We start from the raw sequence: 18176 nt of genomic DNA, 5'->3' as shown, positions 1-18176 counted from the left end.
CACACAGATGATTAATCAGTAGATTTGGGGTACCTCCCGGGAATGTGTATTGTGTTAATATACCCACTTAGATTTTCTTCTGTCGATATTTCCTGTTAATCATTTTGAGAAACTTTGATGTTGATTTCTTGCACGTTTATCATGATTATTATGTACAATAGATATTAAATAGGCAGTATTTGATTATATCATCAATGTCCTTGTTAGTTCATTCTAAAAAAGCTGCTCTGCAATTTTAATGTTCAAGGTCACAATATCCCGGATGGTCAAGGCCCTGAACTTAGAATTAGAGACCATGGGTATTCTTAGATATGCTTGTGGGTTCATTCTACCTCCTGCCCAGTGTAAGTCAGTCAAGGTCACTTAGCAAAGTGATCTCTGGATTCTTTGGCCATCTTTTTTTTTTTTTTTTTTTTTTTTTTAAGTAGTCTTAGAGAGATCACCAAAGGCTTAACAGTATACAGGACTATCAGTTTGGGGTATATTTAAATTACTTTGAAAGCAGCTTTGCTTAAATGATAATATTGGAGTCACATGGAGAGAGCAAAGGATTGTACCTGCTTCATTTCATTTTCCTGCAGTTTGCAAATGTGTCTCATATTGTTTAATAGCTTAGCAAGAATTAAAGACATTGAGCATTTCATTTTAATTTTCACTTAGGGATTAAGACTTACTACTCAATGTAAATGTGTTTTACAATGTTTCAGACTGTGATAGGCAGCAAATACTACTTATTTTTCTTCATTTTGAGTAAATGAAAAGCAATAACGGCATAGAAAACTATGCCATGCTTTTCATGTTAAAACAATTTTGTCAGAGATTTAAGATCTAGTTTGCTACTATATCCAGTATTCATTGTGTGACATTTGATGGCCCCGATAAGTTGATGGCAGACACTTGGTTAACAAAATTTCCTAGGTAAGTCATGTCTTCTATAAATGTGCTGAAAGACCACCAACCAGTGTCACTATAGGTGACACTCCGTCAGACTATCTGAAGAGGTTGGCTTTGTTGTGCAGGGTGGCCGGCAGGGTCTCTCGTCCCGCTCCCCACATAAGAACGCAGGACATGGTGAGGCCAAAAAGGAACACCCACGGAGCCATAGACAGGGGAGTCATTCCACTATAGTCTCGCTGGCGGCTGGCTTGGAGACACAGGAAACAGGAGCCACACGATCCGCAACCCGCACTCCGCCACTCCCTAGCTCAGCCACCATCTTCTTGCTAGCCCCCCATTTTTTGCTAGCGTAGCCACAGCAGTTATATTAGTGGCCAATGACTCACTGGTTACAGCTGATGGCCAACTAGCCACAGCTGATGGCCATCCAATCACAGTTGATGGCCATTTACTACCTGAGCCAGCACCTTTCTATGTGAGGCCGAGAGCCTGGAAACTGCACTCCTGGCTCTGTCCCCCAGCTTCATACAAGATATTCTTCATTGTGCTACTGTCGTATTTTTTAAGGAGCAGGTATCCCTCCAGATAATTTAGAAATGGTAGATAATTTCCTAAGGTCTTTAAGACAGTTTTCTGCTTTTCACATTAGATTTAAATTTCCATGTTTACCCTTCTATAACGTCTTAACTCAAAGCTTGCAAAATGTGAACTTAATTGTGTTTTCTTACAAGAAATCTTACAAAAACCTTAAGAATAATGTTTAACTTATTATTTTAGTAAATAAAAATAATCCCATAAGCATGCTATAATAAATAATATTTATTATAAGGATATTGGCCAAACATGGATGTGCAAATACAAAGTTTAATCTGGTCAATAATTCTTTGATTCCCCCTTCCTATCTTCCCTGCAAGACACATAATGGTTTTCTCCCCTGGGTCCCTATCATGCTTGATTTATACATGTATTTTATCTTGTATCACAGTCCATCTTGCTCATTGATTATTTATATAAGTTTCTCTTTCTCATTAGATAACAAGTAATTTCAGGACAGAGACTATAAAAATATGGGTATTTCCTTCAGAAACAAGCAAAATGCTCATCTTAACATATGCTTATTAATGTTTCTTTAAAACATCCAAAATTACAAAGTTAGATAGGGCTGCATTTTTCAAAATTTTAACAATTTCATGTGGATAATGAAGAAATTAAAGTTCAGAGAGGGGATGTGACTTGCCTGGAGGTGCAGGGTTAGACCCTGTCCGGTTCCCAGACTACCATTCCTCCATCAATTGGATTCAGGGTTGTCACCTTGAACAGCATTACGTGTTCAGTCTTTCAACTTCTTATTTTATGGTTTCTGACCTCCTGATTATTAAAACAGTAGTAAAATATCATTCTGTAATTAATATAATAAATCCATTTCATACACAATCATGACATCACACAAAAATTTATCCAAAGTGCATTTGTGTCTCTAAGTAACTTGATACTTAATTTCATTTTCTTCTTTATAATATTCTAAAATCCATGCTTCTTTTTTGCCTTCAGCCTATGCGATATCTTAATTAAATATGCAGAATGAGCTGAACGTTTTTATCTGTCAGAGATATTTTTGGTTGGTTGAATTTTAGGTTGTCCAGTTATACATTTGCATTAATTATTTTGAGTTTTTTAAAATGTTTTAGAGAAAAGTCATAAGAGATATAACTAATCTCTCTTGTGAAGTAGAACCAAGTATTTAATGCCAATAACAAAGTCATAATATTCAGCAGAATCAAAGATATAATAAACTCAAGGAGGACTTTAAATGAATTTCTGATAAGTGATTCCATCTGCTTTAATTCTTAAAGTATGATTGTTTATTCCTAAGAGAAGAAATAATGTGTAATTTCCAATAACATTAATTCAGTTGTAGAGCATGTTGCGATTTCTGTTAAATTAGCCTGTGTTAAGTAGACCCCAGGATGTCCGACAGAGAATCAATGTTTAAGAGCAATCAGAAGGTAAGGGAAAGTGAAATAGTGAAGCCGATGACTTGTACAGGTCTGGAGGAGGTACGACACATGTGCTGGGCCACATGGGGAGGTCAGGCAGGTGTACTCTGAGAGCAGCAGCAAAAACTGGGCACATGCTTTTATCACTGTGGGGACAGAGCCAGGAATGCAGTTTCCAGGCTCTCACCCTCAAGTGGAAAGTGCTGGCTCAGGTAATAAATGGGCATCAGCTGTGGCTAGTTGGCCATCAGCTATAACCAGTGAACCATTGGCCACTAATATAACTGCTGTGGCTATGCTAACAACAAATGGGGCCTAGCAAGAGCGGATTGCAGTTAGCACAGCGGATTGCAGCTAGCAAATGAGGTAGGTTGGCAGAGAGAGAGTGGAAAGCAGATTGCGGATCATGTGGCTCCTGCTTCCTGTGTCTCCAACCCAGCCGCCAGCGAGACTATAGTGGTGTGACTCCCCTATCTATGGCTCCGTGGGTGTTTCTTTTTGGCCTCATCATATCCTGCATTCTAATGCAGGGGGCAGAACTAGAGACCCCGTATGACACCCAACATGACAAATGGCACAGTGAACAGGGTGCGGTGCTGGCCAAAGCTCTCCGAACAGCAGTGGAGCAGTTTGTGCATATGAACACTCAGTCTCAGGAAGACCAGGAGGAGCAGCTGCCAGATAGCTGGACCCCCATGGAGGGGTGGAAAGATGTGGACGGTTCCCCAACCAGCATAGGCCGGAGAAAGTGAACACCATTGCGGTCCTGTGGGCTGGGAAGTGCTTGCTGAGGCCCTCACCCCAAGGTTGGGGAGGACTTGGAGCCCTCGCCCTGCGAAGAGGGCACACATTTTGAGGCTAATGCACAGTCCTATCAAATGACTGTGGACTACGGGGAATGGGATCCATCCTTAATTTAATGGACTGCTTGACTGTTTGCTTGGGAACATACCACCATGTAGTGGAACTGGCAGATGTTTGCTTTTGTGTCTCGAGTGGCTGCCATCAAGAATATGTGAGAGCCCTGGCTGAGTCCAGGAAGTCTGGCTGTGCCCAGAGAGAGTGGCAGTGCCCTGAGAGGCCCTGGCTGTGCCTGGGGAGACTGGTGGTACCCTAAGAAGCCCAGGAACTCTGGCTGTGCCCAGAAGGACTGGTGGTGCCCTGAGAAACCCTGGCTGTGCCCAGAGAGCCTGGCTGTGTCCAGGATATTGCATTCACCTCCAGGCTCCTCGCACAGTGCCCTTCGTGGAAGATGCTTGTCACATAGATTGTGAGGCGAGACCCTGTAGGGGTGGAGTGTGGAGACAGAACCAGGAGTGCAGTTGCCAGGCTCTCACCCTGAAGTGGAAAAGTGCTGGCTCAGGTAGTAAATGCTCATCAACTGTGATTGGTGGCCATCAGCTGTGGCTAGTTGGGCGTCAGCTGTAACCAGTGAGCCATTGGCCACTAATATAACTGCTGTGGCTACGCTAGCAGCAAATGGGGGCTAGCAAGAAGATGGTGGCTGAGCTAGCAAGCATGGATTACAGTTAGCACGGCGGATTGCAGCTAGCAAGTGAGGTTGGTTAGTAGAGGGACAGTGGACGGCAGGTGGCGAATCATGTGGCTCCTGCTTCCTGTGTCTCCAACCAAGCTGCCAGCAACACTATAGTGGTATGACTCTCCTATCTATGACTCCATGGGTGCTCCTTTTTGGCTTAACCATATCTTGCATTCTTATGTGGGGAACGGGACCAGAGACCCCCCATACCACCCTGCATGACAATCACTCTCTGGTCTGGGGCAGTGAGTAGGACACTTTGAGGCTCTGGCCTAGGCCAGATGGTTCAATTCAAACCAAAAAGAGCAAAACCTGGGTGTTGGTAAGCTCCATAGGGATCTTATCTAAGGGGTTGAGAGGCAGGAGAGACTTTATCCCCAGGGGCACTGGGGAAGTCATTCAGAAACTTACTCTTTCTTGTGACTCTGCAGGCTGTTATTTAGGGCCTGGACTCCGGGGAAGGACTGGTGTCCGTTCCAGGCCCCTGCAGGCCCCTTAGCAATGCAAAATGGATGCTGAGGCAGCAATATTACGGAGTCGTTTAGCCAAAATCTTAACAGTGAACTTTTGAAAAGGTCATTCTAAATATGCCACTTTAGTTTCATATTTCTAAATAGGATATTTGCATGTATCATAATGAAAATCTTCTGAAGCCTCTGAATCTGTAAGTTAAATTAGATAGACTGATCTGATTCTGTCTTGAGGAGGACAAAAACAAATACAGGATGGATAAGGACATCCTTCAAGGCTAAGGTCACTGAAGGATAAGTGGTTGGTTAATGAGGCTCTTTTTCTTGCCTTGTTAAATCCTAAACAGAAAAAGATGAGACTGAAAGAACCACAGACCTATTCAGGGGGTGAGTGGGAAGGAGGAAATAGCAACAAATCCTTTAGCAATGTTAAGATTCTCTGCTAACAGGAGTCAAAATGTTGACACCAGGGTTGTAAAATTATAGTGACTAAATATCAATGTTTATATTCTGATCCAAATTTCTATTGACAAAATACAGAAATTTTGATCGCAGTAAGGGACAGCTAAGGATGGTAAAGGAAGGATAGAAACTGAACTTAATTGAGCACTTAGCTGTATGTGTAAGATACTCCATTAAAGGCATATACACACACACACACACACATATACATACATACATATATATATATATATATATATATATATGTTTTATATATATTTTATTATTATTTTTTTTTAATGCACCGTGTTTCCTCGAAAATAAGACCTAGCCGGACAATCAGCTCTAATGCGTCTTTTGGAGCAAAAATTAATATAAGACCTAATTTTATTTTACTATAAGACTGGGTCTTTATAATATAATATGATGTGATATGAAATGATATGATACCGGGTCTTATATTAATTTTTGCTCCAAAAGATGCATTAGAGTTGATTATCCATCTAGGTCTTATTTTCAGGGAAACACAGTAACTCTTCCAGCAACCCCTTCAGGTAGGAGTTATTTTACCTAACTTACAGATGAGGAATCAGAATCTCAGGAAGATGAAGTAACTTCCCTAAGTTCATACAGCTAATAAGGGCTAAAGGAATTCTAACCAGAGATGGGCTAATTCTTCACTCCATTCACCCAGCAAGTTACCTTACATTACCTCATTTCATTTTGTGTCAAGGTTTAGAAGTAGGCATTATTATCTCCATTTTTATATTCTCCACAAATCAAGACAAAGTGAGATTAAGTTGACATATCCTACACATCATTCCACCAGCAATGTTGGCCTGTGATAAAGTTTTCAACAGTACAGAGATGAAGAAAACTGACTTTGGGTGGTGAACACACAGTGCAATATATAAATGATCTATTATAGAAGTGTACACGTGAAACCTATATAATTTTACTGACCAATGCCACCCCAATAAATTTAAAAGTAAAAAATGTGCAATAAAAATTGACATTGAATACAGTCAGATAAAATATTAGTAGATTTTTCCATAAGTCACTCAATCTCTCTCTCTCTCTGTCTCTTTGATTCTTTTTGACACTGAGCCCTTTACATATTTTTAATATTAAAATGTTCTTTCTTTTTCAAAAATATTGTTGAAATATAGCAGTTTTTTTGTTGTTGTTGTTGTTCTTGGTTTAATTATGCTAATGTCAAAATCTGAAGCTGACCATCCCCATGTTTGTAACTGAGGTTTAACTTTATTCTTCTGTAAAATACCAAAGTCCAGGAACTTCAATATTCATGAACATACCCACATTATCACAGAGAGTGGGAGATAGAATTGGGACTCAAATTCAATTATGCATGACTCCAAAGCTTGTTATCGGCACGTTGTGCAAGTCCTGATAATTACTAGGGATGCTTCAGTGTTACAGTCTTCCCTACCATGTTGTCATTGTGTACATTTTTCCATATGCAGAGGTAAATAGTTAACAGGGTTGGTCTCAGCTATAGTTTTGTTATTTCTTTGTCTGCTCTTGTGGCATAGTATAACATTTTGTGAGAAGGTAGTTTATTGCCCCAAATCACAGAAACAAACTGGTTATTCTGGTGGTGTCGGTGAAGATGTGCACATGAAACAGAGGGTATAATCATTTTAATAAACATTCATTCACAACGTATCCCATTCCATAATCAGGTCTATTGTATAATTATATAATTATGCAATATTGAGGTGGTTGAATTTGTGCATATTTTCTTGATCAGTCTTCATATTTTAGTACTTGAGTTTCTGAAAATAGGTATCTTACTAATCAGATTGAATTTTATCTAACTGGGATGGAGTGTTTTGAAGGCCTATACTAGCCTTTTATTATATTTTATGCAATTCTCAAGACTGCCACTCAAATATTTTTGCCTATTAGGACAGAAAATAAATGCTTTGTATAATTAATCAATCATTCATTACAGCTAGTTACAATTCTGTCCATTCTTCCCCAGTAAAATTATATTTTTTGATCATACATTCATTAGGGGAAATGATAATTACACCTTTCCTGCAGTCCAAGAAAAAGAATTTAAGGTTCAAATTGATAAGGAAGAGCTTTAGTTTCTAAGCACTGTTCCAACTTAAGTATCATATTTTTATGAACATGTATAGTGTCCTATAGGCAAACTATTCACAGATAAGCAATTCTTACATAGATGGCCATATCTCATTTGAAAGTGACAAATCAGCCATGCCTACAAGAAAAGGAGGAAGGAAGGAAGGAAGGAAGGAAGGAAAGAGGGAGGAAGGGAAGGAAAGAGGGGGGAGGGACGGAGGGAGGAAGGAAGGAAAGGGAAGGAGGGAATGGGAAAGGAAGTAAGAGAGGAAGAGAATGGTAAAAATAGAGGGAGGGAGGGAGAGAGGGAATAGAAGAAGTGGTAGAAGAAGAAGAAGAAGGGAATAAAGATATAAATAGATAGTTACATAGTTGGACAGACAGATAGATAGATATGTGTTATATGTTATTTTGAAGCCAAACAAAAAAAAATGCTAAAGCACAATAATAAACTTATCTGACTTGTTTTTTTTTTCCCCACTATATCACTGTGCTTTGACATTTGGCAATATTTTACATGCACTCTTTGCATTGCTGTGAAATTATCTATGCAAATTTGTATTACATCTTTTAGCTTACATATTTTTCACATTAATAAATAACCTAAAATATTTTCTTCATAACTACAAAATATCTTGTTATCATTATTTAATTAACCACCCTACTTATGTTCAACCATTATTTAGTTTTAATTTTTTCTATTACACAAATCCCCATAATAAATACTTCAGAAAACAAAGCATTTTTTTTAAATTTATTTTTATTTGTGGATTATTTTTTTCAGAGAGAGAATATCCCAAATGAAATATGCTGGAACATAAGCATATTTAAACTGTTATATCTTATTTAATTATTTTCCAAAATACCTGTATCGATTTATTTTCACACCAGCATTTTAAAAGAGAGATAGAAAGACCAGGAAAAAGAAAGAACAGTTCATTTCATCATGTTGTAGCCAACAGTAAATGTATAATTTTTGTTTTCTTGTTTAACAGAAGACAGTTTATTAGTGTACTGATTATTTATAATATTTTGTGTAATTAGATCATACCATTTTTCTTCAATGACATGAAGATGGCATTGCATTAACGCTTCTGAAAATGTAATGTACAACTACATTTTTCCAAACTTAATGGACCACATAAATCATTATATAAACAACCATCATTTTAAAAATATATATCAGGGAGTCTATTGTGATATGATAATATATATGATTTACTATGCCATATATATCAAAGGCTTTGTTCCAGGTTGTTTACAACATTTATTTTTATCTTCGTCATCATCATCATCATCATTGTTACTACCATATATTGAGATATAAGTGGTAAAAGGCACTGAGCTCAGTATTTTAAATCATTTTCTTAATGTTTACAAACATTTGTAAATTAAAATTGTCCACATTTTGGAAATGTGGAGTTTAGATTGAGAAAAATCAAGTAACGTATCTAAGACCACAAAGCTAGTATGTGGTAGATTTAAGAATTTGAACTTTGGTTCAAGACAGACTTCTTAGCCCACGGGTCTGCCCACTACCTTATTCTTTTCAGTCATAAAATCTCTTATGTGAAATAACACTTTTTGTCTCTTTTCAAAATTTACAATTCCATTCCAGATTTGACCCGGAAGAATTAAAAAAATGAAAAAGTCAACAATTATTGCAGGTAGTGTTGGGAAATGAGGCAAACAAAATATATATTACTATAACAAAAAGTTCTGTGTTTGTGAGTGTGTGTAACAGTCAAAATAAAAGGAAACTCTGTGCATCTGAGTAGGTGATAGAAGAGATTCAATCTTTTAATGCCCAGTCACTTACCTGTGAGCCATTGTGGTGGATCATTAAGGCGAGTCTGATGACCATATTCCAATATCACATCTCACTTGTTTAAGAAGACAGTTTCCATGTCTTTCATCTCATCCATCTCTTTAAGTTTTTCCTCTGCCTGCCTCTTCACTCATCATGCCTGGCACAAACAGGGTGAGCAGCAGCATAGAAAAATTTGGCAGGACCTGCATTTTTATACTAACCATAAAAAGCTCCCAGAGTTCCAAGTGAACCATTGTTCAAATAAGAACTGCTAGGGAAACTGGTTCAGAATATTTGTCAATATGGGTGGCATTTTATCCTCTCTGGGGATCTCCTTTCTCTTCTTTTGGAACTAGAAAATCTCCCTACTCTTCCTATTAGTCCTGGATAGCCAAAAGGATATTTGGAGAGGTGACACATGTCCATTTAGTTTGGCATCGTTGTCTAAAGATGTTCTCTGTGGTAAGGGAAAGCATGAAAGTTGGAAGGATAGAAAGGAAGCATAGAGCTTATCAAGATCACAGATCAATGTGATCTTCATGGATTTATCATTTGAACTGCTCATTAAATGATAGTTGACAGTTTGCAACATGGGTAATTACATTGTGGTCATTTGGGGCATTGATGAATCCTGAGCAAAATTGGAGAGATACAAACTTGCTTGTAAAGTTTGAAGACCAGGAAAAATGCTGTGGCTATTGCATTCAATATGGGGTTGGGGTTGTTAAGAGATAAGATTAAATATAGCCATATTAAAAATGAGCTTATGTGCTCTTTAAATAAGAGGGTTGCTAGATGGGCGGGAGGGGTGGGGGGTGGGGGGGAGGGTGAGGGGATTGGAGGGCAGTCGGTGACCACAGGATGGCCACGGGGTTTGAAAATTAATCTGGGGAACGTAATTTGGTGGTTACCAGAGCGTAAGGGGGTTGGGGGGGGGGGGATGAGGGTGAGGGGGATCAAATGTATGGTGATGGAAGGGGAGCTGACTCTGGGTGGTGAACACACAGTGTGATTTATGGATGATGTGATACAGAATTGCACACCTGAAATCTATGTAATTTTACTAACAATTGTCACCCCAATAAATTAAAAATAAATTAATAAAAAAAATAAAAAAAATAATTAAAAAAATAAGTGTATACTTTACAGGCAATAGGACCTTACAAATTTGTTGGTAGGGTGATATTTTTCTGATCAGTTTTGATTAGATTGATTTTTATGCAGTGAGTTATCAATGGAAATATATGTTAATATATGTCAAATATATGTTAATATATGCCTGGAAATATATGTCTCCAGGAAGACATTTTTGGAGGCTGCACTGAAGATGTATTGTGGAAAGTCAAGCTTAGAGAAATCTGGGTAGTTTAATTCAATATTCTAAGAAAGAAAGATAAACTCCATTATCTCTGAAAAACAGAGAAGGATTAGAGTTTAACATACTAAATTATTTTAATGAAAAATGGTTTATAATGTTACCCATGGAAGGACAGTCTGCTGCTATTATTTGCAAGTTTCATTTTTGCAAGCTAAAATAACAATCCTCAAACAAAGACCTCTACTGAATCTACTCATACACATAGCAATTAAACTATATAAAGTATTGTGGTTCTTGTTGGTATTGTTTTCCTTAGGTTCTGGTCAATGCATATAAAAAGAAAACTCTAAAAATATACTACCTCTTGAGGTGTATGATAATTTAAGCAATCAAGTTTTAATGTATCTTGCTTGTGATGGGAAGATAAACATGCTTTCACGGTATGTTGTAGTGTAGAAGTTTCAGGCATAAAGAGAAAGTGAATCATTTGAGAAAGGAAATTTTTTGTTATTGTTTATTCAGTTGCATACTTTAAAATTCCAACTCCAAATATTCGACTATTTAAACTAAACTTTTGAAAAAAAATTATCCAAGTTTCAACTTCCTGTCAACCTGGTGAGAAAAAGAAAAGGCAGCTGCCTTAACCAGTCCTGGTGATCTCCAGAATCATGCAAGTGAGAGAGAAATGCTTATAAAAGTGTCATGAATACCAAACTTGTCACTGAAGGGAGGAGGTTCTGTTGATGGCATTTTTCAAGTATTGTATGGAATGATCACTTCAGAGTCCTGTTCATGAATCTGTTCCATTTCTAGTATAAAGAAAGTACCAGCTTGTAAACTTTCTTAAAAAAGTAGGCATATCACTGCAGGATATTTACAATATAATTGTGTCCTCATAACTACTAAATTGAATATAACTGTCACTCTTTTATCTGTAGGTTCTTCCATGAACTGTCCCTCCTGTGGTCATCTCGGTAGCTCCTATCTCAGCTGACTTCACCACTATTACCTTTACTATGCTGTCCCTCCACCAAGTGTCTACTTTTACTTCTCTTTTATCCTCATGACTCTGACACACACACACACACACACACACACACACACACACACACACAAACTCTAGCCATTATTCAAGGGGTATTTCCAGCACACTTAATCACTCTCTGATATTCTCTTTTATATATCCTTGTTTTTGTATTTATTTCTGCTTTCTCCACTAGAATGTAAGTTTCTTTAAGTGTAAAAATCTTGTTTATCTTTTTCATTGTTCTATTTCCAACCCTGAAACAGTACCTGGCTCAGAGTAGGAATTCAATTAAAAAAAGGAATTAACTTCATTTTTTTTTTTCTTGGTAACCACATCTCTCACTCTGAAGAGCATTTGTTTTAAGAATTACATTATATTATTTCCAAGCCAGCTTCCCAAGAAGTATACCCATTGGTTTAATTCTATATGAAATGATTCTCAGTATAACTTCAAAGCCTGGTTTATTAGATAAATCTGTAAATATATAAACACAATTTGAAACCTCTATGTTCTCATCTTTTTTCCTCCCAAAGAAAAAGATCAATTGTGTTTATTATTTTTATCCATAATGTCAAAAGAGAAATATTAGTACTAATTATTTTTTTGCATTCTTTTAAGTAAGTACTCATTTCTCTATTTCCTTTTCTTCTCATCTTCTCTCCCCTGTCACCCTAAGAACGTCCAAACCTGTATAGTATTTTTATAAGAGTTTATTTGAGCCAAACTGATGGCATTCTGGAAAGCAAGATCTCAAATGCTCTAGAGAATGGCAGTTTCTTTTATACATTTGGAATTAAGGAGACAATGCAAGGAAGACTACATGGAGGTGGGAGAAAGCACATGGACACAAGATTATGTGCTCCCCTGAGGGGTCTGAAAAAGAGGATTACTCTGGCATATCAAAGGTGTGTTAACCTAGATGCACAAGAAAGAATACAGGGCTTGCTTAAGGCAAAAATCAACCCTTTACTGAAGAAGTTATATGCCTGGGGCATGACTACCCATCATGGTGTACCCGGTTAGGTATTTATGTTCAGATCATCCTGTAAGTTTACTTTTGGTCACTGGACTTGTCAGATTTATTACAGAGCCTTTTTTTCATCCTCCCCTCTTTCTTTTTCCTCCTCTATGTGTGGGAATTACATGACTATTGATTCTATTACATGACATACTTTATATTTGTAATATCAGTGTCAGCTCATTGTGATTGTTGGTTTATAATCATTAATGGTAGTAATAATAATAATAATAATACTGATGATGATAAAATAATGATAATGATAGGGGAAGAGGGAGAAAGAGAAGGATGTTTACTATTTGTTAATATTTATGGTGAATATTTTATATAGTTTTTAATTTTATACTCAAAATAACCCTATGAAGAAGTAGCCCCATTTTGCAGTGAAATAACCTGAGACACAGAGATAAGTAACTGCCCAAGTTATTTGATCAAGATCACTAACGAATAAACATCGGAACTGAAACCAAAGTTTGTTTTCCTCCCAAGCCCTTTTAACCATTTGGCAAAATTACTTTTATAGTACAGCGGTGGAAATTCTTCTTGCCTTTCTTAACTACAGTTCTCTGGAAGTTTTGGCATTCTGGGTGATATTGCAACAAGAGTAAGAAAACTCCACAATCAAACCTCCCCTTTATGTTCTCACGAAGTGAATGCCTACTTCATCAATGACTATACACTTGATAAGATGCTTATTAAGGCATAATACCTGCATTTATAATTATGTTGACCTGTATCTGTTGCTTTTCTGAGAAACACTAAGAATTTTATGAATCCCATCTCTTGAAGTTTCCACAATGTCTGTGAGGTACAGAAAATGTAAGTTTAAACGTACTGTTCATTATAAGATCGAAGTATCAAAAAAGGTTTGAGCTGTCTTCCAGCCACATAATATTGTCTTTAATGTTAAAATTTAATAAGTTTCATTGTTCAGATGATCAAAGTCTTGTCTCAAATAGTCAGCTATGCTTGCATTAATGAAAGAGCATACTCCACTGAAAATCCTTTAGCATTTTTCTCACGATGATGACCTCAAGTGATGTTCCACACATACAAAAAAGGGTCTTGAGGTCAAATAGATTTGAGAAATGGTTGTATCATATCTCCTTGTAAGAGATTTGTAATGCATTTGTGCATTATGAAGAAGTGGATTTCAAATTTCATTGTGCATTGGAATTGCTGGAGTGCTGTTTAAACATGCAAATATATATTTATAGGACTGAATTATCTCCCAGAAGTATTCTTTTAACAATCACCTTATGTGATTAGGTAGACAGATCATTCAAGACCAAAACTCTAAGAAATTGTGTTTTAAAAATGCAACTGTTTAATGTTAAAATAAACTTTTCCCAAAACTTTTAAGAGCTTTCAACTCCATTATTCTAAATATATTTTGGAAATCCTACACTGTGCAGGTTACTTTTTGTACTTACCATGTTTTTTGAGCTTCATTTCATATACCTACTTTAGTTAACTTTTAAACAGCTGAATACAAGTATAATAAAAACAAAGGCCAGTTATGTTATTAAAATATATACAGAATAATTATAATTTTTCCAGGGTAATTTTAGATTCTAGATCTGACTCAAACCTATGCTATATAAAAATAAACAAATTTATTTCTTAGGCAGTGTAGAAGATTCTGCTGTACATCTATTCTTGGAAATAAGGTAGTCAAGGGTTTGGCTACTGATTTCTATTGTTATAGCTAAAATCTTACTTTCCACTATACTGTAGACTGATTCAGAATATGGGGCTGTGTGTAACCATTTTGGAGCCTGTATCAAATATACCTAAATTTAGTCATATGAAAAATCAGACATTTATTAAAATTCTAAGAATTGTAATATTTTCACTGCCAAAATTTGTTTTATTCATTTATTACTTACAGAGGTTATACATTGGCCATTTGCTATCTGGTAGACATCCAGCTGAGCTCTAGGGCTGATAAACGTAGCCTCTGTCTTTAAGGAAATTTACAACATATTGAGGAGCCATACATGCTTATACATACAAAAACAATGTTAAGTGCTAAAACGTTTATATGCATTGTAGCTTTAGAACAAAAAAGTGTTACTGAATCTATGTAGAGGTAGAAATTATGTGCTATGGCAGGAATGAGTAGCTAGTTTCTAAAATGTCACAATGAAGAGAGCTTTGTATGAAGGTGGAGTATCAGACATAGACATGGAAGGGTGAAGTATTACATGGCGTGTGTTCAATTAAAAACAATAGAGTGTAAGAATATGGAATATATAAAATAACTTTGCTCTAAAATCTGAATTGGACTAGGTTAAATGTCCTATACAACCTCTTTTGTTATCATCTACTTGTAGAATTTATAGAATGTTAGAGTTCCAAGCCAACTTCCGTACCCATCTGTTTGACCCTCAAGGAAAGAAACTGATGCTCAGAGCCAAAGCTAACTGGTGGCCATGGACGGTTAAACACCTAGGCTCTGTCTTATATACAGAAAAGATTTTGGAAAATACAAAAAAAAAAAAAAAAGAAAAGAAAAGAAATGCATATTCTTACACTAAACAATTTTTATGGTTACTTTAAAAATATGTTCAAAATAAAGAGGAAAAAAAAAAGGAAGGGGTGATGCGAGAATGAAAGGTAGTAAGAAAAGAAGGATGGAAGAGAGGCAGACAAGGAAGGAAGTTAAAAGAGGAAGGGTGAGAAGGAGGGAGCAAGGGAGAGTGGGAGGGAGGGAATATTCAATATTTTAACCTTGGTTAAAATGGAAATGAAGGCCGATTGGCATACACTGCCAGTAATTCATCTTCTTCAAAACTGTTGAAGCTAATGAGTAAAATGAGGTTTCCTGGTTAGTAAAATATATGATCTTATTTCCAAAATATAATATTTATAAGGTATTGAAGATTTTTGCTACATAGATTGTTGATCATATTGTTTAATTTGCTTCCTGGTTTGCAATATTGATGTTCCTGCAGGGATACAGACCATATTTATATTGTAGAGTCTAGACACATCAAAAATACAGTAGTTTTATAATTTTTTTTTTTTTTTTTTTTGAAACTTTTTACAAAGAAAAAACTTGCCATAGGACTCAAACTTTGTTATAGTCGATGACTGCCAAACGAACCACTGAGATCCAAAGACTGACTGGGAATGCTTGCTTTTTCCTTGGGATCCCGCTCATGTTGTGATGATTACCCTAGCTTGCCCTTTCAGCTTGTATCAAAGTGAAAGAAATGTCTCAGTGAGAAGAATTCAAGGGAGTTTTTTCTCCCCTTCCTTCATTTAATTTACTTTCATTGACTTTTTTTCAATTTTTTTTACAGCAGGTTTTACAGGAGGATGGGACCTGTTTAATGAAGCATAAAGAAAATCCCCCAAGAAATGACACTGCAGAACCAGAGCCTACCCCGCAGGTATTTTTCGGTTGTTGGTTTTATATCATAAAGCAGTACTAGAATACATTGGGTTTGATGATTTCTCTCTTGCTGTAGCTGAAGCTGGGATGTTTTATTGGCTAATACAAGATATTTCCTTCACCTAGTGCTTCGGAACCTTTCCATGACCACTGTGCCTGCCACTAAGCTTTTTGTTTGATTAGTGGAAGTTCTCAGAAGAACAAGAGTGAGGGAGGTGACTCTCTCCTTCCATGCAACCAAGAAACAAACAAAAATAAACAGCGAACAAAAAACATGCATCTATTCTTATGGGACAATGAAGATATAAAGACTTGGGAAAGCACAGGAAGTAGAAAGAAATACATATCCCCCACAAAAGCAAACAACACACAACTCAGGAGCTTGATTCTGAACTTCTACCTATACTGTTCTGTATTTGACCAAAAATATTATAAGCTGGCAATTCTGAGACTTAATTTCATTTAACACAACATATTTCAAGTTTGAGGTTAAATTAATCAGAATTGAATGATTTGGGCAGTTTTTTCAAAATAGTTTTTGAAATATTTTGCCATTTGTAGACAATATTTTATGTATTTCATGAAGTAGCAGTGTTAACACATTTTATTTTATTTTTGTCTGACAGTTTTCTATAAAATAGTTGATGAGATATATGAATTTACATTACTATTCTACTACAATTTTAATTTTTACTTTTTTTTTTGACTCTCCTAATTGTCTTTTTGTGTTACTTGACAGAAATTGCAAATGCCTCCTTGTACTGAATGTGAAGTGGAAAAAACCCAAGAAAACCAATTGACCCGCTTTGAAGGGAGGGTAACTAGAGAAGAAAAAATACTGTAAATGTCAAGAAACTGTGTTGAAAAAAAAATCATTTACTATTGTCTTCATACCCTTTTTAGACCACAGGCTTGATGGAAATACTAAGTTTTTAAAGCATGCATCTTTTTCACAATTTTATGTACTTTATAATCTGCAAATTTTCCAAAAGATTACACTCTGATTATGATCCTCAAGCAATAACCTAATTAAAAAAGCTATCATAAACCATCATTGTCATCAGTAAATTGCCCGGTATCAATTGGTCTGTTTTGAACTCAAATGCAATATAACATTTAATTGTTATGGTTCATTTGAGTATCTAGGACTACTGTGATCTAGTTTGCGAAATCAGCTGGAGGATGAGAATATGTTTTGGATCTTTAGCATTCTTAGAATCCAAATCTCAATTATATTATAAAGATTCTGGCCCATACTGGCCAATTAGCTGAGATGTATATCTATATCTATATATCTATATCTAGATATAGATAGATGGATAGAGAGATAGATTTTATATATATATATATATATATATATATATATATATATATATATATATATATATATATATGTAGTGCCAAAAAATGTATACACATTTTAAGAAAGGAAAACTGGATTAAATTTGTAATACTCAATATATACTAATAACAAAAATGAATGCCAGTCACATTTGACTTCTGCAATTATAAGAAGTGCTCAAAGTAGTTACCATCAGTGTCCAGACACTTCTGATTACTGCAAATTACTGCTTGAGCAATATTGACCAAAGTGTCCACTTGTATACATTTTTTGGCACCCCCCCCAAATTAAATATGTATAATTATTGTTATTATTATCTTGAACCATGTCTAAACAATGTCAAGGCATTCTGTCTGGGATTTAGTCAGTTAACAGAATTCATTAAAAATGTTTGGTATGATGTAAACAAAATATCTGGATGAATGAGTAAATTTCTGGCACAGTTGATTAGTTTTTTTTTGGCATTATACAGACACATCCTTATGGTTGTCTACTGGAATTACTCCAAGTTCAGAATCAAGTTGTTTGAAATGCTCAGCATGATTTTTGATAGGAAATTGGGGAGTGAAATGTGAGCTGGGAAGTGGGATCCCAAATACATTTATGCAAGCAAATAATATACATTTGAAAATGGGGATTTGATGCCAATAAAGCAGCCATGTAGAACCCATAAACCCAGATTTGTATATTTTGGAAACAAACGTATTACTAAAACAAATCACAGCTGCAATAATCTTTGAAGTTGGGGCTGTACTTAGGAATATCACTGACCAAATAAATTCACTCCTGAATAATCTGAATGTAGCT

General features: G+C 36.0%; 1 protein-coding gene across 3 annotated transcripts in view; it reads left to right on the top strand.

Moving 5' to 3' along the window:
- Nucleotides 1-17357, top strand: part of LUZP2 (leucine zipper protein 2) — a 428283-nt gene extending 410926 nt beyond the window's left edge. For 2 of the 3 annotated variants that reach the window (XM_033120638.1, XM_033120636.1), the window contains exons 11-12: nucleotides 15936-16025; nucleotides 16767-17357. In XM_033120638.1, coding sequence (XP_032976529.1) covers nucleotides 15936-16025; nucleotides 16767-16871 — 195 coding nt within the window. In that variant the 3' untranslated portion in view covers nucleotides 16872-17357. The remainder of the gene's footprint in view (nucleotides 1-15935; nucleotides 16026-16766) is intronic. The other variant, XM_033120637.1, reaches the window with a different exon arrangement.
- Nucleotides 17358-18176: the final 819 nt, after the last annotated feature.

The sequence above is a fragment of the Rhinolophus ferrumequinum genome, chromosome 11 (assembly GCF_004115265.2).
Source record: "Rhinolophus ferrumequinum isolate MPI-CBG mRhiFer1 chromosome 11, mRhiFer1_v1.p, whole genome shotgun sequence".
Taxonomy (NCBI): Eukaryota; Metazoa; Chordata; class Mammalia; order Chiroptera; family Rhinolophidae; genus Rhinolophus; species Rhinolophus ferrumequinum.
Note: the sequence above shows the minus strand (reverse complement) of the source record. Positions and strands in the feature narration are given on the sequence as shown.